The 22,483-nt window shown below is 44.3% G+C and overlaps 1 protein-coding gene across 7 annotated transcripts in view; it reads left to right on the forward strand.

Annotated features, from left to right (window-relative positions):
* The window catches only part of RBFOX1 (RNA binding fox-1 homolog 1), a gene marked incomplete at its 5' end in the record, with an annotated part of 1,027,042 nt that overhangs the window by 943,355 nt on the left and 61,204 nt on the right, over positions 1 to 22,483 (forward strand). For all 7 annotated transcript variants that reach the window (XM_081338329.1, XM_081338327.1, XM_081338331.1 and 4 more), the window contains one exon: positions 1,081 to 1,120. In XM_081338329.1, the coding sequence (XP_081194455.1) occupies positions 1,081 to 1,120 (40 nt within the window). The remainder of the gene's footprint in view (positions 1 to 1,080; positions 1,121 to 22,483) is intronic.

Genomic DNA, 22,483 nt, shown 5'->3' on the forward strand with positions numbered 1-22,483 from the left:
GCCTTGTAAAAAATAAAAAGGTTTGCCAAAAATTGGATAGGCCAATGGAAAATGGTGGTATCACACCCCCCCCCCCCTTATACCACAGTGGTATGGAACAGAGTACAGTTAGTCCTTGATTTACAACAGTTCATTTAGTGGTCTTAAAAGTTACAACAGCACTGAAAAAAGTGACATTTTCCACGCTTGTATTTCACATTTTTCACAACCGTTGAAGCGATGGTTGCAGTCTCCTGGGTCATGTGATCCCGTTTTGCTACTTTCAGACAAACAAAAATCAATGGGGAAGCCAGATTCACTTAATGACCTTGTTAACAACTTAGTAACTGCAGTGATTCACTCAGTAGTTGTGGCAAGAAATTCACTTCACCACTGTCTTGCTTAACAACAGAAATTTTCAGCTTAATTGTGATCATAAGTCGAGGACTATCTGTACATACAACCAGTCATCTGATCTCCAACACAAGTGATAACATCATGACTGGCATCTAGACTAGTGAAGAACATTTTGCTCTCCTGCTGAATTAGGGATGGACCCCCATTAGACTCGCCTTGTGGCTCAGCTCCATTGCCATGTGTGAAGGGGGCTAGTCTGCCTATAAATGGAACAGGTGTTATGCTAGAATGGCAAAGCAGGATAGGACTTGCATCTGCAACAATATGTGAAGTTTGGCCAAGTTAGTTGAGGTGCTGTGGGGATATCTGAAACTCCATGGTGAAAATCCTAGGTTGGTGTATTGAAAGATGTACCCCCAGCATAAAACACCTGTATATTAGTGGCCAGATGTTAATGCTACCAGTTTTCTTTCTTCTGAAAAAAACAAAACAAAATCAAGGAACTTTCAGGTTGATTTGAGACATGGAAAGGGTGCCCCACCTCGTGTAAATTCTATAATGTAGCTATATCTTTATATATTCTTTGTTTGCATTTCAGTTTGTGTTTATTTCTTTCCTGTTCCATTGTTGTTGTTGTTGTTGTTGTTGTGATATGACTAACCTCAATAGTTTCAGGGGTTGGTAGCATCTGCATGTGGAAAAGCACTAATATGAATGTTTTTCTTTGTGTGTGCATCTTTCCAGTGTTGTTTACCAGGATGGATTTTATGGTGCAGACATTTATGTAAGTATTGATTGATGTGCATGCTGTTTGTAGTACTTACAATTGCTGGAACCATTTTTTTTTTGCTTTTTCTCTACTTACCTACATTGTGTGTGCTGCATTAAAGCTTTGGCTCTGTCTTCCTCCATGTTGCCATGTATGGAAATTCAATTGGAAGGATGACTGAGTATGGAATAGCTTGGTGTCCATTGCATCAATTGCCATCTGGCCGCATTCACTACCTGAGGGTCTTGTAGAAGGTCCAGTGGGTGAATCTGAGCTTGGACTGGCCACATGTTCTCATCTGAGAAGGCTCCTATGTCCAGAAGGGCAAAGCATAAGCAAATCAGAAAGATCAAGCATCCCACCCCATTGTTTCATTCCCATGTCAGCACAGCTACCTCAGATGACCAAGTGATGGGTTAGAAAGAGAGGCACACCATTCTCACCATGTCTTCTCCTTGCTCCTTCACCTACTCTTTCAGTAGGCAGGCACACAGCTTCAGAAGAAGAGTTATAGGACCTCATCAGCCTCCCCTTGGCTGAATCTCAACTTTTGCAACCTCCTGCTTTGTCCATTCTTAGCCTATGTCTCAGAAAGCCAAAGGCTGCTCATTGGCTGATTGGATTGGGAGACCTAGTGGACAACCCTTAAATTGAAGAGATAGAACTCCTGGGGGACCAATAAAGATTGGTTATCCTTCATGGGTGAAGAAAACGTTTATGGGAAACAGAATGATCTTCATGATGAAAAGTTAACTCAGCGGGCAAGCTTGGAACCATGAGATAGGGGGTTTTTTCCACCTTATTTGAAGACATTGAGAAGATGTTTTGGATAACAATCAGTTAATATCTCAGCCGGACTACTTTAAATGTAGTTTATATTACATTTATTGGTAATTAAATAGCATCTTCCTCCACAAGAAAAATAAATTCTCCTTCACTCAAGCAAAATAAACTACAAAAAGTCCTCTTTCTATACCAGATACAGGTTTAAAAGCAGTGACATTTGTTTGTTTGTTTGTTTGTTTGTTTGTTTTTTGGGGGGTTCAATAAAGTCAAAAAAGTGGGTGTGACCAAACAAAGCCCCACCCATTTTGCATGCATGCAGTAGATGAGATGTTAAAAGGCAAGATAATTATTGATGCTTAGGACATCCCTGAATATGTTCTTCCTAAATCCTTTGCAGCGTCCTTCCTAACCCAAGGATTATCCCAAATTAACTTTTTTTTAAATGTCCAAAGCTTCATAAGGTTGTGAGATATCTCAGGATGTCATGGATGTGTATCAGTCATAGAGGCTTCAAAGTGAGGGCAATACATGAAACAAAAAATAGCACCATCATCTTCGTCAGTTGCAGTTATTACATCATTGAAAAGCACCAGTCCCCAAAAACTGAAAGGATATTTCAAACAGCCCGAGAACATGGTAGAATAACCAAAGTCTCGCAAGGAATGAAATCCTGAAAATTTACAAGGTAGATTCTCATGAGACTGAATGTTCAGTTAAGTGACAATAAACTCTCAATGGCTGTTTTGAGATTGAAGGAGGTTGAATTTTATTATTTGATTAAAACCCACATAATAATAATAATAATAATAATAATAATAATAATAATAATAATAATAATAATAATAATAATAATAATAATAATAATAATAAAAGTTGGAAGGGACCTTGGAGGTCATCTAGTCCAACCCCCTGCTCAGGCAGGAAAGCCTATACCATTTCGGACAAATGGCTGTCCAGTCTCTTCTTAAAAACCTCCAATGTTGGAGCATTCACAGCTTCTGGAGGCAGGTTGTTCCACTGATTAATTGTTCTAAATGGCCTTGCTTTCCAGATCTCCATAAAATAAAATGTCTTTGTTTGATATGGCATGGGGTTTCCTACCTGAGCAGGGGCTTGGACTAGAAGACCCCCAAGGCCCCTTCCAACTCTTGTTATTTTGTTAAAATAGTTGTCATTTGCCAATCTCCACTGTTAAGCCTCTTTTCAGATAAAATATAAGATAAAAACTTTCTGATCTTAAAAATAGAAATAAGTAAACCTCATTTGTGTTACAACATTGAGCTTTCTGTACCCTAATTGTGTTGCTGATGCATTGCCAATGTTGCGATATCAAGAGATTGATTGCATTAAAATGAAAGAAACATTAAAAATTCATTAAGTAGTACTTGGGGGAAAATCCCATAATTTTTATTTATTACCTATAGCTACTTTTGAGACGTTTAAGTTGAAATCATTTACATATCCTGTGGATGGAAGGGGGAAGAGTCTAAAATGTTTTTAAAAAATGAGAATATGGTAGTAGTAGCAGTAATGGTAGTAATACCGAGCAGCAACTGTGTATTTTGTGGAGAAAAACCACTTTGAAAAATTGAGAGCAACAGAGAAGTACGGGAGAGAGAACAGCCACATGTTTCAATAGCTGCTATAGGGAACAGTGTTGCTATAGATTTGAGTTTTCCCACTCTGACCCATTTGCAAAACTATTGAATTAACATTCCTATGGAAAATCTCAATAATTACAAGAGCATTTTGCAGGTACTCAAAGTAAGCACCCACCCCATTCATAAATCCTATTTGGTGGGGAGGATTAGACAAAGTGGTATCTATGGATACTTAAGGTGATTGAAGATCTTTCTGTTCACCCAAGTTAAATTATTGTTAGACTACCCTATGACCAATTGGGCTATCCTTTGAGAGAAAGCTAAGGCAGCCTGATGTAACCAGAAAGAACATTAAATTTTAGGCTGGTCATATTTTTTTTTACCCCAATGCTGCATGGTATGTGATCATTTACAGAACAGAACAGAAAAACAGAGTTGAAAGGGTCCTTGGAGGTCTTCTAGTCCAACCTCCATGCAATTCCAGTCAAATGGCTGTCCAGTCTTTTTTTAAAAAATCCTCCAGTGATTGATCATCTGCAACTTCTGGAGGCAAGCCATTCCACTGGTTAATTGTCCTCACTGTTAGGAAATTTCTCCTTAGTTCTTGGTTACTTCTCTCCTTGATTAGTTTCCACCCATTGTTTCTTGTCTTGCCTTCTGGTGCTTTGGAAAATAGGTTGACCCCATCTTTGTGGCAGTCCTTCAAATATTGGAACACAACTATTGTGTCAGCCCTAGTTCTTCTTTTCACTAGACAAACCCAATTCTTCCTATGTTTTAACCTCCAGCCTCTTATCATCTAAGAATAATATATATCTTAAATATAAAAATAATTGTAGTGGCAAACAAATTTGAATAATACGTCAATATTTATTAACCTAAAGAGATAAACAGAATGACCATGGATGGCAGGGGGGAATAAATTGTGAGAACAGGAGCAACTTCTGACTTCCCGGTGGCTTGCCCATTGATTTTCCTTGTGGGAAGCTGGCAGGGAGAATCAGAAATTATGATCAGGTTACACAGTTGCAGTGCAACATCCACAAGTTTGCATACCACACTGGTCTGAACATTGTAAAAATTTCAATTCCACAAGAGTAATTGGTCCTGTATCTTTTTAATGCATTATTTAAGATTTCAGGTACCTTGATTCAAAGATTCTTCTGGTATAATGCACCTTTTGGACTAAAATGAAAGTGTGAATATACAAACAAACAATAAGACTTTTAGTAGTATAGCTAGATTTTGTGTTTGTAGTCATTCTAAAAATGGAAATTTGGCTGTAGTCCAGTGGTCTGCAAAAAACTACTTGATTTTCAAGAACAGGTAGAACATAGAATCATTGGGCTGGAAAGGACCTCCGAGGTCTTCTAGTCCAACCTCCTGCACAAGGCAGGAGACCTTGTACCATCCTGGTCAAATTATTGTCCAATCTCTTCTTGAAAACCTCCGACAATGGAGCAACACAACTTCTGGAGGCAAGTGGTTCCACTGATTATTGACTCACAGAGTCAGGAAATTCTCCTAGTTCTAGATTGGATTTGCCTTTAAGGACCTTCCACCCATTACTTCTTGTCCTACCCTCAGGTCCTTTTGAGAATAGGTCAACTTCTCTTCTCTCTGACAGCCCCTCAAGTACTGGAAGACAGCTATCACATTACCCCTATATCCTGGGGGTAGGAGGGTAACAGGAAGCAGACTTCATTGTTTACGTTTGCGGCTGGCCAGGGCCTCAGGGTTGGGTATTTTGTATAGATCCTTGTTTTCAATATTCCAAAGATGTCAATCCTCCTCAATACTCTTTCCCTGTTATTTAGCATGACAAGGATATCTACACCTATGTCAATCACAATAGAGCTGGAAGGGACCTTGGAGGTCTTCAACTCCAACCCCCTGCTCAAGCAGGAAACCTTAACACCATTTCAGACAAGTGACTGTCCAGTCCCGTCTTAAAATCTGCTAGTGATGAAGCACCCACAACTTCCGAAGGCAAGTGTTCCACTGGTTAATTGTCCTCACTGTTCAGAAGTTTCTCCTTAATTCCAGGTTGTTTCTCTCCTTGGTTAGTTTCCATCCATTGCTTCTTGTCTTGCCTTCTGGTGCTGGTAAATAAGTTGACCCCCTCTTCTTTATGGCAGCCCCTCAAATACTGGAATACGTACAGGCAGCCCTGGATTTACAACAGTTTAGTGACCATTCAAAGTTACAATGTCACTGAAAAAAGTGACTTATAACCATTTTTCACACTTATGACCATGGCAGCATTCACATGGTCATGAGCTCAAAATTTGGACCAATTGGCTTGGCAACTGGTTCATATTTGGGACAGTTTCAGTGTCCCGGGATCATATCATCACCTTTTGTGACCTTCTGACAAGTCAATGGGGAAGCCAGATTCATTTAACAACCATGTTGCTAACTTACCAATGGCAGTATTTCACTTAAGAACTATGGGAAGAAAGATCATAAAATGGAGTAAAACTCACTTAACAACTGTCTAGCTGAGCCACAGAAATTTTGGGCTCAATTGTGATGGTAAGTCAAGGACTACCTGTACATACAGAGAAGTAATTCTCTCCCCTTCCACTTTTTCCATTTCATTCCTTACAGGTGTAATAGGAGAGGTTGTTGCTGCTGTTGCTATCAATAATAATGACAATTAAATTTATATGCTTCCCAAGTCCCGGCAACTCTCGGCATTTTGCAATTGTTAAAAACATTTAAAAACAAAGAATGACAAAAAACAGCCCAAGACAAAAGAAGAAAGAACTAAGCCACATGACAGAGTTATTCCCAAGCTCCTTGTTTACCTGCTTGTTCAAATCTTGACCTTGACATGCTGCTTTTGAGTTTTCTCCAAATCATTCCTTCTTAACTTGTGCAGAGGTTCTCTCTGCTTACATGCCTAATTGCAAAGGGGAAAGCAGGGCAAAAATGGCCTGACCCACATTGTGAGTAAAGCAAATGGGTGAGCTATTCTTCCAGATTTCTCCAGGAGAAGGAGAACTTCTCCAGCAGTTGAACAAAGGCAGCATTCCTTCTTAGAGGGGACAACTGCACTGGTTCTGAAAAAAAGTCCTATGGTAGGGAAGAGCTGTTGAAACTGTTGGTTTTAGTGGAGCATGGGAAAGAAAGGATGCTGCAACTGGCTGTAAGGGGAATTGTGGGATTGACTTAGCCTCCAAAGCTCCTGTGGGTAGGACAAATAGCAATGGGTGGAAGCTCACTAAAGAGAGATCCAATCTAGAATGAAGGAGAAATTTCCTGACAGGGAGAACAATTAATCAGCTTTCTGGAGTTGTGGGTGCTCCATCACTGGAGGTTTTCAAGAATAGACTGGATAACCAGTTGTCCAGGATGATATAAGGTCTCCTGCCATGGGCAGTGGGTTGGACTAGAAGACCTCCAATGTCCCTTCCAGCCCTGAGAAACAGACTGTCCTTCCTGGCCATTTTGTCACTGAATACACGGAAGAACAATAAACCTCACCCATGAGGATTTCACCATTACTCTTCTGAAATAATTTCAACATCAAGTTCCATTTCATCAAATTGTGTGAGGTTTTCTAGAAAAGAAAAAAATCCAGGGTAATTTCTCTTGCTGGCATTAATTCTGTTCTTGCTTAGGAGTGGGTGATACGAAGCCTGAAGTTGGAGCAGTGAGCAAATCCCTTTTGAGCTTGATTATGTCTTAAATGCTTCTCCACAGACTTCAATAGTCCACTCGGTCAGGAAAGAGTTGGCTTTTTTAATCGCTGCTTAAGTTCCACCATCATTCCTAAATCCTCTGGAGAGGAAACAGATGAGAAATTTTAACAGAAGATTTCTACAGCTCCTTAGATTGTTACCAGATTTGGCCTCAAGCAAAAATCAAAGTGAAAGCTTGTTTTGGTTAACTGTTACACTATGCTGGGTTTTCCCAGGAGCATAGCTAGAAGAGACAGGCAGCTGTCAAGAGCTGGATTTGAGAAGAAAGAAAAGAATGGCCTAGCAGAAGATAACAGATGGTACCCTGGTGATGGGGTGATTTTCATTCATCCCTCTGAAAGTTGATAAATGCCATCTTGGCCATAAAAAAGAGTCTCAAATTAAGTGAAACTATTTGTTCTCTCTAAGAGTAAAGATCTTGTGGGGATTTTTCAACATGTCCATGTAGCTTTTTTGCCAATGTTATGGATGTGGCTGGCCATTCTCATCTATCATGTTGATTTTTGTTTATTTTGTCCTATCACTTGTGTCTGGGTACACAGTTATGACTTAGAAAGAGTGAGAAGGATGAGATACTGGATATTTTCTCAGTCCCAAATACTGCAACTAAACTAGAGTACACCTGTCAAATCGATAACTAAGACTTAGAACATAGAATAACACGGTCGGAAGGAACCTTGGAAGTCTTCTAGTCCAAGCCCCTCCTCAAGCAAATCTTATACCATTTTGGATGAATGGTTGTCCAATCTGTTATTGAAAACCTCCAGTGATGAAGGACCCACAATTTCTGGAGGCAAGCTGTTCCATTGGTTGATTGTTCTCACTGTCAGGAAATTTCTCCTGGATTCCAAGTTGCATCTCTCTTTGATAATCTTCCATCCATTTCTTCTTGTTTTGCCCTCAGGTGCTTTGGAGATTAGGTCAACTCTTTCTTCTCTGTGACAGCCCCTCAAGTACCGGAAGACAGTTATCATCCTCATAGACCCAGCTATTAGAGGGGGTCACGTTATTTTCCAAAGCACCAGAGGGCAGGAGAAGAAACAATGGTTGGAAACTGATCAAAGACAGAAGCAATCTGGAATTAAAGAGAAACTTCCTGACAGTGAGGACAATTAACCAGTGGAACAGCTTGCCTCCAGAAATTGTGGGCATCACTGGAGGCTTTTAAGAAGAGACTGGACGGCCACTTATCTGAAATAGTATAGGGTCTTCTGCTTTAGCAGGGGGTTGGACTAGAAGACCTCCAAGGTTCTATTCTATTCTATTCTGTTCTATTCTATTCTATTCTATTCTATTCTATTCTATTCTATTCTATTCTATTCTATTCTATTCTATTCTATTCTATTCTATTCTATTCTATTCTATTCTATTCCATTCCATTCCATTCCACTCCACTCCACTCCACTCCACTCCACTCCACTCCAATCATGTCACTCCTAAATCTTCTCTTCATTAGACTAGACATATCTAGTTCCCTTAGATGTTCATCACATGATTTAGCCCCCAGACTCTTAATTATCTTTCTTGCTCTTCTCTGCATCCTTTCTAGGGGCTCAGGATCTTTTTTGTATCATGGGGACCAGAACTGGATGCAATATTCCAAGGGTGTGGCATCATTAGAATGTCTAAAACTGATTACACGTTTCTTTTGATTGAGTTTGAAAAGTCTGCTTGTTTTTTTTTTCTCCTCCTGCAGACACTGTTTTAGGGAACCTCCTTCTGAACTAGTTAAAAAAGCAGGGAAGGACCTGACATCAGAATTTAAGAAATGGGAAAACCTCTCTCTCTACCAGGTTGCCATTTTTGGCTAGTCCTGCTGGGTTTCTTGCAATATTTATCTCTCCAAAGGTCACAAAGCATCTTAAGGAGACATTGCCCAGCATAGCAGTAACTTCCCATTTAAAATTTAATAGGAGAATGTTTTGTCTCAAAAACCTGGCTGCAAGGCTTCTTTTTTCCCCTGCCACATTCCCAGCAATGTTCTGAACAAAAATCTAAAATGATTTAGCTCAGTCTTGCAAGCTCTATGGAGGATTTTCATATTTCAAAAGTGTTGCGTAGTTAGACTGATCAGGAACAGATGACAGGACAGCGGGTCAGCAACTCAGCTTTATTTGTGGTTGGAACAGACAGAGACTCTCCACAGCTCAGCGCCTTTAAATACTGTTGCCGGCAAGCAGGCGGCCAATCCACTCCCTTGAAAGGTCCCGCCAGAACAGCCTGGCCAATAGAATCAGAGTTAGACACCACCTGTTGTTGCTGGGTGTACACAGCTGATGCCCAGCTGAGCTGTCAGGTTAACAGATAACACTAAGTATATAACACCCCTTCCCCCCAAAAAAGAGAACAAGAATAATATACAACTTTGCACTAAACTTGGCTCTCAGTCTTGGCACTGCTGGTGACCTATGACCTTACGAAGTCTTTCAGATACGCTGGGGGTTTGCGTGTTCTGCTGGAACATCTTAATGGCAGCTCCACCCTGTCTGGAGACCGGCTGAGTTCTTTCCCTCCGTCCCCGTTCCCGGGATTGGAGTCCCTAAGCTGGTTCCCTGGGTTCAGTGGTGCAGAAAAGGTCTCTGGCCTCTCCCTGTTTTGCGTGGTTGGCATATACACATATGGGGTTTTTTCTGGTGTCAGGGTGGCCGCAGGGCATGATGTTGACCAACTATCAATGGCCATTTCCCTTTGTTGGATTTCTGGGGCCCGTTTTCTCAACTGATCTAAGTGTCTTCTAACCTGTCAGCCCCCTTCCCCCTCAATAATATAAGATACTGGCCCTGTTTTATCAATCACCACCCCTTGTACCCAGAAGTCCCCCGCGGCGTAATTTCTGGCCCACACAAGGTCCCCCACTGACAGCTCCCTCACTGTCTTGTGCTGCTCCCCTTCCGCCGCCACCCGGTCAGGGTGCAGTCTGTCCAATTTTGTAATGAGGCGTCGGCCCCAACGAAGTTCAGCCGGGCTTTTACCAGTGGTTGTGGACGGAGTGGTATGTTGGCTTAGTAGGAATTGTGCCAGTCTTTGGTGCCAGTCCCCAATGACAATTCACTTCAGGGCGTCTTTTGTTGATCTTACCATTTGTTCAGCAAGGCCATTAGTCTCCGGGTGGAAAGGGGCAGATGTGATGTGCCTAATCAAGTTGGCCCTGATGAAAGCCTGAAAATCAGCAGATTTAAATTGTGGGCCGTTGTCTGACACAATGACATCAGGCAGGCCATGCGTTGCAAAGAGCCCCCTAAGCACCTGCACCATTTTGGATGTGGTCATGCTAGACACAGGAACTACCTCCAACCATTTAGAATAACTGTCCACCACTATGAGGAAAAGGTGACCCTGGAAAGGGCCTGCATAGTCAATGTGGATTCTTGACCATGGTGCATATGTTGGTTCCCATTTATGCACAGGGGAGTGAGGCTGCTCAGGTCAGAATTTCTGACACTGGTAGCATCCTGCAACCTGTCTTTCTATTTCCTTGTCGAGGCCCGGCCACCACACATAGCTGCGGGCCAGGGCTTTCATCCTGACAATACTGGGGTGCCCTTCATGCAACGCCTCCAGAACTTTAATTCTTAGTTTGTCTGGGACTATGATCCTAGTACCCCATAAGAGACACCCTTTATAAGAAGACAGTTCATTTCTCCTGGCAAAGTATGGTTGGAAGTCCTTCCCTGGGCTTTGTGCTTGCCACCCAGAGGCTACCCACGCTGATACCCTGCTCAAGATTTTATCAACAGCCATGCTGCTTGCTATATCTTTAGCTTGGAGGGGGCAGTCAGGGAGTTCCTGAATGGCAATGACATTACTGGCCGGGGCTGGATCTGGCTCAATAATTGACAGGGGTAGCCTGCTTAACGCGTCCACGTGGCCCATCTCTTTCCCAGGTTTATATATCAAGTTATATGAATAGGCAGACAGGAATACAGACCATCGTAAAACCCTGGGGGATAGGATTTGTGGTTTTGCTTTGTTGGTTGTGAATAATCCCAACAGGGGCTTGTGATCAGTAAAGATGGTGAATTTTCTACCATACAAGTAGTCGTGGAACTTTTTAACCCCTGCCATGAGGGCTAACGCCTCCTTATCAATCTGAGCATAGTTCCTCTCTGCTTGTGTAAGTGTCCTGGAGTAAAAAGCAATTGGCTTTTGCTCCCCTGTATCTTCCAAATGACTGAGCACCGCGCCCATGCCATAAGGTGAGGCATCACGTGCTAGGCATAAAGGTTTCCCTTCTATAAAATGTGTAATAGCTGAATTCCTAGAGAGCAACTGCTTCAGGCTTTTGAAACTATTGTCGTGCATTGTGGACCACTTCCAAGGGGCGTTTTTGTCCAGCAACCTATGCAAAGGTTCTGCAATAGTTGCCTTGTGGGGTAAAAATGAGTGGTAGAAATTAATTAATCCTAGGAATGCCTGTAATTCTGCCCTGTTCTTAGGGGTTGGGGCCATCTTAATAGCTCTTACCTTAGAGTCAGTGGGGTGGATGCCCTGTGCATCTATTCGGAACCCTAAAAACTCTGTTGAGGTTACCCCAATACAGAACTTTTCTTTCTGCAATTTTAAACCGGCAGTCCGGAATCTGTTTAATACTGCTAGCAACCTGTCAGCTAACACTGCCTCTGATTCGCCAGCGATCAGCATGTCATCGAAGTATGGGCACACTCCAGGGATGCCTTTGAGTGTCTTTTCCATTATCTCCTGGAATATTCCAGGAGCTACAGCAATTCCAAATTGTAAACGATTCACTCGAAAGGCTACCTTGTGTGTGACAATAGTTTGAATTTCAGCTGTTTCATGGGTAACCAGAATTTGCTGGTACGCCTGCGCCAAATCGAGCTTTGCAAAGATGGCGCTGGACTGTATTGCTGTGAGGATGTGTTTTACCGAGGGGACCGGGTAAGCATGCGGATTCAAGGCCCGGTTTACCGAAGCTTTATAATCCGCACAAATTCTTATTTTACTGTTCGGTTTGAGGGGGGTAACAATGGGAGTTTCCCATTCCCCCCCTTCTACGGGTTCCAGAATTCCCTGACTAACTAATTTATCTAGTTCGCTTTCAATTTTTTCTTTTAAAGCGAACGGGACCCTCCTGGCTTTAATCCTAATGGGCAGGACTTCAGGATTTAGTCTTAATTTTATCGGGGGCCCCATGTATTTTCCCAACCCCCCCGAACACGTCTGTGAATTCACTACAGACGGATTCTAGGCTACTCGGTTGGATGCTGTTTACTCCCCCCAGCCATATGCCCAGGGCCTCGAACCAATGTAGGCCTACTAAATTAGTCCTTTTCCCCTCGGTGATCAGTACTTCTAGCTGACCCTGGAATCCCTTATAATTGACTAACACAGTGGCCTGTCCCCTTAATTTTATCGGGGAACGTTGGAAGTCTGTTAGTTTAATTTTGGTTGGTTTTATGCAAATCCGCCACCTGCTCTTACTGCAAATTAACGAATAGGTCTAGAATGAGATTAAGTAAACAGGTGATCCAGAATCCACTTCCATTTGGCAAGGGATTCCTTCCACACTGACTGTAATTTGGATTTTTGGTTTGAGCGGGGGGTGGATTTCTGACTGGCATACCACTTCCAAATTTTCTATGACTGAGGGTGCCCGGGTCCTTGGGGGCTCAAGGGGGTTACTGGTACCTGCAGGCTGCTCGTCAATTTCGTTTAAGTTGTTGCGGTTTCAGGCTCGGCATACGGTTTGGATGTGGCTGGTTTTACCGCATGCATGGCATCTGGCACTGCGGAACCGGCAGGATGCTCTGGGGTGGTTGCCCCCACAGCTGGCACAATTTTGGCTGTTTCCACTTGGATTGCAGCTCGGGACTCTCGGGTTTTTGTTGGCCCCTACCGGTTTCTTCTGCGTCGGGACGTGGTCACGATGGTTCTTGAATTTCTCCAGCCTCTGGAGAATTGCATCGATCTCTGCCTTGTTGGCCGGTTCTCCCTCTCCACTGTCAGCAACATTCTCCTAATGCACGGAGCCACTCAGATTATTACTGTGTCGGAGCGCATTCTTTTCATTAATCGCCTCTTGAGCCATTATTTCGTTGATGACTTCTGACAGGCTCAGGGTTGGTTTCGCAATTATTTTTTGTTGGAGGTGATCGTCACTCAGGCCGAACACGATTCTGTCCCGAATCCAATCTTCCAGGTCGGGGAATCTGCACATTCGGGCGGCTTGTCGAACAGCGGCTATGAAATCCATTGCCAATTCCCCGGGGAGCTGGTTCCTCTGGATAAATTTAAGTCACCAATAAATTTAGGATTTCTTCGGCATGAAATGCTGACTCAATTTGCTGATGAGGTCAGCGTAGGGTAGTGCTGTGACAGGATCTGGGATGCATAGCCCGACAGCCACGTCGTACATGGCTGGCCCACTGATGCAGAGCAACGCCGCTGCCTTCAACTTATCTTCCGTGATTTGATTCACTAGGAGATACCCCTCGACTTGTCCCAGGTGTGACTCCCAGTGTCCCGGGTAGCGGACATCAAACTCGCGGATGTGTCCAATTTGGGTCATTCTGTTGTGGTCCGGTTACTGCTTTTGACAGGAAGCAATTTGTCGGGAGAATTTTCTCTTCCCCTCCTTTCCCGCAGTTCGCTCGCGCTTCAGCTCTAGTGACTCAGCTAGTGCTTCAGCTCTAAAAGCAGCATCCCATCCTCGTCGCCACTGTTATGTTGCGTAGTTAGACCGATCAGGAACAGATGACAGGACAGCGGGTCAGCAACTCAGCTTTATTTGTGGTTGGAACAGACAGAGACTCTCCACAGCTCAGCACCTTTAAATACTGTTGCCGGCAAGCCAGCGGCCAATCCACTCCCTTGAAAGGTCCCGCCAGAACGGCCTGACCAATAGAATCGGAGTTAGACGCCACCTGTTGTTGCCGGGTGTTGTTGTGATTCAGGGTCAGCCTGTGGGTTCGGCAGTTGGGTCAGACGACTCAGAGGAGGAGGAGGGGGGTGTTGAAGACCTTGCTGAGGGGGTTGAAGATCTTGCTGATGAGAGCCCTCAGCCAGGCCCCTCCCACTTGGTCACCACGGAGACCCAGCTGTGTGAGCCTGACAGCGTGGATGAAGATGACCCACAGCTGGCCCTGTTCAAGGACGCCCGACGCAGGAGGCAGTCAATTAGGAGTAAACAGAGGAAGGCAATGGGGTTTCTCGGAAGGAGGCAGAGAGAAGCCACGCCCTGAACTATATATAAGGGGAATGTGTGGGGAGGGCTGGTTTGCTGAAGGCAACCGCTTGGATAGTTCATGTTTCTTAAAGCTCCTGTTTCTTGGTTTGTCTTGTTCCGTTTGTTTTTGTGGTAATAAATTTGGCAGGCGTAATTCCAGCCTCTTGCCTTCTTGTAAAAGGGGTTGTCCCTGCCTTTTCTGCAGGGCCGGTAGCAGGCTGGTACAGAACAGGTGTACACAGCTGATGCCCAGCTGAGCTGTTAGGTTAACAGATAACACTAAGTATATAACAAAAAGGGACCTAACTTGGCTCCCTCTCCTACCAAATTCCATTTCCCCTCCATCATTCTTTCCTCTCTGCTCCTTCCATTATTTGCCAGGGTGAGTAAAATCTAGATATGCCGAGTGGAGAAAAAAACCCACATAGATATTTGTAAACAAAAAGAAGTGAAGAGCAAAGACATTTCACAGTGGTGAAGTTTGTTAGAAAAGATACCAAACGCAGCTTTCTCTGACTCTTGTGTGTGATGTGAAAAACCATTGCTGGACCTCCTTCAAGGCCAAATGATATAATTTATTTGGGGTGCTGGAAGTAAGCAGCAAGTGCTTAATTTATTTAATTTGTTGATGGATTTTCATATCCCATGGATGGAAAGAAATTCCATCCAGGGTTAGGAGGGACCTTGGAGGTCTTCTATTCCAGCCTCCTGCTCAAGCAGGATCCTATATCATTCCATAAACATGACTGTCCAACTTCTTCTTGGAAACCTCCAGTGATGGAGCTTTTTCAAAAGGAAACTGGACTTTCTTGTTTTTCCTTGAAGATGTTTCGCTTTTCATCCAAGAAGCTTCTTCAGTTTTTCAGTCAGAACTGAAAAAGCTTCTTGGATGAGAAGTGAAACGTCTTCAAGGAAACACAAAGTAAGTCCACTTGCCTTTTGACAATCTTTGCACCTTTGGGACAATCTAGATGACTGAGAATCTCCACAGACCTCCAGAGATGGAGCACTCACAATTTCTGGAGACAAGCTGTTCCACTGGTTAACTATCCTCACTGTTAGGAAATTTCTCCTTAGTTCTAGGTTGCTTCTTTCCTTGATTAGTTTCCATCCATTGTTTCTTGTCTTGCCTCTGGGTGAAAAAGAGGGGCAAAAAACTAAAAATAAGAAAAAAGACCTTGTGAGATATCTTTGCCAAAATAACTCATCTAACTTTTAAGTATTGGCCCTTTTGTTTTGAGTGATGGGAGGATCACATGGCATTGCTTTCCAATCAAATGATTGGCTTACCTAATCTAATGCTGCCTGTATTAAATTTGGAACTTCTGGGTGCACATTATGTGCTAATTGTTATTTAGCATATTATGAGAACACAACAGAAGAGAAAATTTTTAGATTGCTAACAAAGAATTAAAGGGAGACTGATATGCATTTCAAACATATTTGTTTTCATCAGTCAGCCATACCCTTCTGAGATTCAAACCTGGGCTGATTGCACATTAGGCAGTTGTTTTAACCTCTAGGCCACAAGCTCTATCTCACTTTGTTAGCTGAGAAGCAAGGGAGATATGTGTTAAATGCTTGTTAACTATTTAGATTACCTTGCTAGGCCCCAAACATATATACATATACAGTATATATGTAAATTATTCAAATTGCTAATAAATTTATATATTATATTCCACATAATTACACACAAAACGTCTATGGGGGTACAGCAGTGGCCTCATAACTGGATGTTCAATTCAGCTGTCCAGGTGATTGACTCTGACATTGCTTCATGCAGATCTTCTAGGAAACCAGATAATGCAATTGTGGGCAAATCTTGCCTAATATGTACAGTATTATGTGCTAATCCCAAAGAACTTTAAATAATCCATATAAGACAGCTTCATGGGTTCCTATTTAAAGTACTTTGGGATTATGTGTTAATCCCAAAGTACTTTAAACATGAACTGATGCTTGCTGCCTTATATGGGTTCTGAACCATTGTGGCCTACTTAAGCTGCCCCCAAACGGGTATCTTCTAACTGTCTAAGAACCACAACTCACAGTTCTTTCCAGCATGACTATGGAGAATTGGATTCTAAATACATCTTGAAAACACCGGCTTCAGGAAAGCTTACAGAGGCCACTTAGAGGCTCTCCAGAATGTATCTCCTTAACTATCTGAGACCCGGGAATAACTAAGAATGCCTTTGACTTAAATCTAGAGGAAATTCTTAAAGCTCTGCTGCTTGGATTCAATCCTTCCCTTGCCCATTTTATTTTATTCTCCATTTCCAGTGAGAAGCTTTTAGAAACTCAGAAGGGAGAAACTTATTTCCTTATAAAATGTTTACAATTTTAGGTCAGATTCCAAAATGTGTGGAAAACTACATGAACACGTCTTGGGTGATCTTTAATTAGTTTTCTGATATGTGGGCTAGCTATTCCATCTGTCAGTTTCTGGGCCACTTGACCATCCTGTAAATCAGGAGTCTTCAAACTTGATAACTTTAAGACTTATGGATTTCAACTTCTAGGAGTTGAATTGATTGTACTTCTGATTATCTACTGTCTATGTATTCTCTACAGTTTAGTTTGTACAAATTTATTTACATTATGCTTCTATACAGTATTTATATCTATAATAGCATCCTGGCCTGAAATTTGGGTGCCAAAGTAAAGTAATGGAAATACTGACTTTCCATGAAGTCAGTTATTTTATACCTTTTTTTCTCTTTCCAACAAAGTTAATTACTGGGTTTGTCCCATGCTGTGTGGGAGCAGTAGATGACTAATACCACATCACATGAAAGAGATATAAAAAATAGCCCTCCTGGAGAGAGAGAGAGAGAGAGAGAGAGAGAGAGAGAGAGAGAGAGAGAGAGAGAGAGAGAGAGAGAGAGAGAGAGAGAGAGAGAGAGAGAGAAACATGGGCTGCTAAAATAGGACTAATAAAACAAAAAACAAGACTATCCTCTTGCAACTTTGTACACCTATGCAATATTTAAGGAAAGGGTCTTCTTTAGCAAAAATGCTGTCCCCACATCTTAAGTTTAGCTATCACCAGTGTCTGACTGAGAATGTCGGGCTAATTTGATAATGAAAGCAAGAAGCAACTGACTCTGGATTGGCGGCCCAGGATGGGGAGAGGGTGGAGGTGCCTTTGCATGCCTACAGGGCCCGCAAGCACGCATGATAGCTACTTCTTCATTTATGGGTTGTGAATCCAATAAATTAATAGTGGGCATGAGTAAGGGTGGTTTTTTTTTCCCTCTTGCTTCATTATTCGGAAATGTATTCCAGAGGACAAAAGTATTGCCACCACTCCTCTATCCTGGGAAAAGATTCAGCAGCTCAGGAAGTCAGAGGTTCATCAAGAAAGGGGAAGCTTTGTAGTCCATCAGACTCAACCCTCTGCTGAACAAGGAAAGTTAGAGATAGAGCATGTTATTTCAACTACTGTGAGAAAATGAGGAGCCTCTTGTAACTTAAGGTTTTGTAGCATCAGTAAACCAGTTACTTTCTAAGACTTGGAGAGTGTTAGCATGTCCTTTCTCCAAGCTAAAGGACATATTCTGTTGTTCCTCAAAATATTGTCTTAACAGATAGAGTTCACTGGGAATGGGGGGGGGGGGAATCAGCCAGGATCTCATTCAGATTTGTGATCTGATTTAAAAGGAGACTCAGTTAAATTTGATGTTTCAATCCCCTTTGATTCAATAAAATGTGTGCATATAGATACCTTTAATGAGATTCAAAGGTACTTGACTTGATATATCAATTCAATTTGAAAATTCAGTTTGAAGTTTCAAGAGTGTCAACACAGAAGCGTCACAGAATCCTAGTAAGCGTATTTATCTGACATGCCTGCATTTCTTACCACACCATGATACTATTATTTGCAGTTCTTGGTCACATAGAAGCAAGATTCCATTCCATCAACAGGAACAAAGTTCATAAAGTTCAGTTGGGAAAAAATAAGCAAGACCAACAAGAAGATTAGAGAACATAGGACGTTGAGAGAAATAATGGTCCTTCTGAACGAGGAGACAGAGCTGAGTTCCCATCTCAGATTTAGATGCAGGCTATCAAAGATTGCCTTCTAAACTGTTCTAATTTTGAGAATAGTCTTATTCATGACTATCCCATTGATGATGATGATGATGATGATGATGATGATGATATCCATTCTGTTGTGTCTGCATTAATTTTGTTTATCAAGGAGGCTGTGATGGTCTGACTATCAACTGAATCTTACTCCATCCTCCATGTCAGTGCTCCATAGAAATGAACACTAGCTTAGAATGAGGTTTAGAATCAAAGGAAAAGCTCTTTGCATTCTGTCAGAATAAATCCAAGGGGATCTAACACAATGGATTGAGCACTTGTATTACAATATGCACTGCTGTTGCATATTGTATGAGATTAACTTTCTGCTTCTACCTCAAGGACCTCTAGACCTTACATGGCCGGGTAAGGGCAGGGGCTCTCGATATAAATTTAATAGGAGGCCCCTGGTTAATTTTTTAGTGAAATTTTTTATGGGGTTAGGGAGAGGGGTGGGGGGCAGTGGTTGTCTGACTATGGGGGGTGGCCATACAACCGTGGTTCAGGCCAGGCCGGGGTCTGACTGCGTGGGGAGGGAGCGGGGTGTGGTTACATCCGGGGCTCGGGAGCGGGTCGTGGGACTACCAATTCCCACAACATTGGGGTATGGCAGCAGGCGTATGGACAGGGGGCCGTATCGTTACCGGGAGGGCCGTCTCCGCTACTTACAAGCGATGAGGCGCTCCAACCCTCTGTTTCTTCCCCGAGGTTCCGGGAGCGAGGATGTGCAGCCTCCTGAGCTCCGGCTGGTGTACCTGAATGCCAGGTCCGTGGTTAATAAGGCTCCCCTTGTGCGGGATTTGGTTGAGGGTGAGCATGCGGACCTGGCTTGTATCACCGAGACCTGGTTGGGTCCAGAGGGAGGGGTCCCTTTGGTTGATCTTTGCCCACCAGGTTTCCGAGCGCTACACCGGCCTCGGGCTCAAGGTAGGGGCGGGGGAGTGGCGGTAGTTATCAGGGAGACCTTATGCCCGCGGGAGACCACCGTTCCTCAGATAGTCGGGTGTGAGTCTCTCTTTTTGAGGTTTGGTCCAGGGGCACAGTTGGGCTTGCTGCTGGTGTACGTTTTGCCTAGTCACACAGCGGCAGCCCTGCCTGAGCTACTCGATGTCCTCTCCGGTTTGGTGATTGAGTTCCCCAAACTTCTAGTTTTGTGTGACTTCAATCTACCATCCCTGGGAGGGTCATCTGAGTTGGCTCGGGAGTTCATGGCTTCCATGACGGCCATGGACCTGACGCAGGTAATTTCTGAACCAACTCATGAGAGAGGCCACACCCTTGACTTGGTTTTCTTACCTGGACGGTGGTTCGATGATCTTGGTGGGGGCTCTCCATTTATTATGCCCCTGTCATGGACCGATCATCACCTCCTGCGGCTGGTATTCCGTTTTGCCACCCCCCGCCGTGGGGATGCGGAACCAACTAGATGGTACCGCCCCAGGCGCTTAATGGACCCTGATGGGTTCCAGGCAGCGCTGGGATCCCCACCTGCCTCCGTCGCTCACAGCTCGGCGGATGCCTTAGTGGAAGCCTGGGAAAGGGCAGCCACTGAGGCACTGGACCGAGTTGTACCCTTGCGGCCCCTGACCCGGTGCAGATCCCAACGAGCTCCATGGTTCTCCGCGGAGCTCCGGGAGATGAAGCATCGGAAACGGGGCCTAGAGAGCTGTTGGAGGTCCAGCCGATCCGAATCCGACCGGTTGCGGTTAAGAACCTATATTAGGTCTTATCTCGCAGCGATGAGGGCGGCGAGGTGTAATTACTTCTCTTCCCTCATCGCGTCCGCAGATAATCACCCGGCCACCCTGTTTAGGGTGACTCGCTCCCTCCTTAGTCAGGAGTTGAGAGAGGATCCCTTGCAGGGTCGTGCCGAGGAGTTTGGTCAACATCTGTCGGATAAAATCGCTCAGATTCGGACCGGTTTGGACTCCAGCTGGGCAGAGTCTGACGAGCAGGACACGGGCGGTCTTGTCAATGTTATCTGGGAGGAGTTTAATTCTGTGACCCCTGATGAAGTGGACAGGATTATGGGGAGATTGAGCTCCACCACATGTTTATTGGACCCGTGCCCTTCTTGGCTGGTTTATGCAGCTAGGGAGAGGACACGAGGCTGGTTCCAGGCGGTTATATCTGCTTCTTTGAGTGAGGGTAATTTCCCCACCGTCTTGAAGGAGGCGGTGGTGAGACCTCTCCTCAAGAAGCCTGCCTTGGACCCAGCTGTGTTGAACAACTTTCGTCCAGTCTCCAACCTTCGCTTTCTTGCGAAGGTTGTTGAGAGTGTGGTGGCGCATCAGCTCCCTCTGGTCCTGGATGAAGCGGATTATTTGGACCCGTACCAATCGGGTTTCAGGCCCGGGTACAGCACGGAGACGGCATTGGTCGCTCTGGTGAATGATCTCTGGAGGGCCCGGGATAGGGGATATTCCTCTGTCCTAGTCCTATTAGACCTCTCGGCGGCTTTCGATACCATCGACCATGGTATCCTGCTGTGTCGTCTCAGGGGATTGGGAGTGGGAGGCACGGTTCTTCGGTGGTTCTCCTCTTATCTCCTGGGACGCTCGCAGTCGGTGTTGGCAGGGGGGCAGAGGTCGACCCCTAGGTCTCTCGTTTGTGGAGTTCCTCAGGGGTCGGTTCTCTCGCCTCTCCTGTTCAACATCTATATGAAACCGCTGGGTGAGATCATTCGTGGTTTTGGAGTTGGGTATCATCAATATGCTGATGATACCCAACTTTTCATTTCGACCCCAAACCACCCCAGTGATGCCCTCGCTGTGATGTCCCGTTGCCTGGAGGCGGTTCGGGTCTGGATGGGGAGGAACAGACTTCAACTCAACCCTGACAAGACTGAGTGGCTGTACATTCCGGCATCCCGAGACATTCAAAATGTTCCATCGCTTTCTGTGGGGGGTGAGTTTTTACCCCCCGTGGATAGGGCTCGCAACTTGGGAGTCCTCCTAGATTCACGGCTTACCTTAGAAGACCACATAGTAGCCGTGACTAGGGGGGCTTTCGCTCAGGTTCGCCTGGTGCGTCAGTTGCGGCCCTATCTGGACCGGGATGCCCTGTGTACGGTCACTCATGCGCTTGTGACCTCTCGTCTTGACTATTGCAATGCTCTCTACATGGGGCTTTCCTTGAAGACCACTCGGAGGCTCCAACTGTTACAGAATGCGGCCGCGAGAGTTGTCTTGGGAGTTTCCCGGTACTCCCATGTTACACCTTTGCTCCGTGAGCTGCATTGGCTACCAGTTGTCTTCCGGGTGAGGTTCAAGGTCTTGGTGATGGTTTTTAAGTCCTTACATGGCATGGGTCCGGAATACCTTGGGGACCACCTGCTGCCGGCGTCGACTCCCCTCCGCCCTGTGCGTTCCCACAGAGAGGGCCTCCTCAGGGTGCCTCCGGTCAGAGAATGCCGGCTGGTGGCCCCCAGGGGGAGGGCCTTCTCTGTGGGTGCCCCGGCTTTGTGGAATCAACTGCTGGTTGAGCTCCGGATGGCACCGGATCTCCGCTCCTTCCGGCGCGGGTTAAAGACCCATTTATTTGAACAAGCTGGCCTGGCCTGATGGGGAGTTAACTTAGGGTTTTAATATTTGTATATTTTTACTGTTTTACTTGGGCAATAATTTATTTTTTTCTTAACTTTTGTATTTTTGTATTTTTATTATATGCCCTGTTCACCGCCCTGAGTCCTTCGGGAGAAGGGCGGTATAAAAATTTAATAAACTAACTAACTAACTAACTAACATAGCTTAGATAGCATTTAGACTTATATACCACTTCACAGTGCTTTACAGCCCTCTCTAAGTGGTTTACAAAGCCAGCCTATCACCCCCAATAATCAGGGTCCTCAGTTTACCAACCTCAGAAGAATGGAAGGCTGAATCAACCTTGAGCTGGTCAGAATTGAACTGCTGGCTGTCAGCAGAATTTGCCTGCAATACTGCATAACCACTGCACCACCACGGCTCTTATCAAAAGGAAGGAAGCACTATATACAAGTGTGATA

This window comes from Vipera berus (assembly GCF_964194415.1).
Source record: "Vipera berus genome assembly, chromosome: 13".
Taxonomy (NCBI): domain Eukaryota; kingdom Metazoa; phylum Chordata; class Lepidosauria; order Squamata; family Viperidae; genus Vipera; species Vipera berus.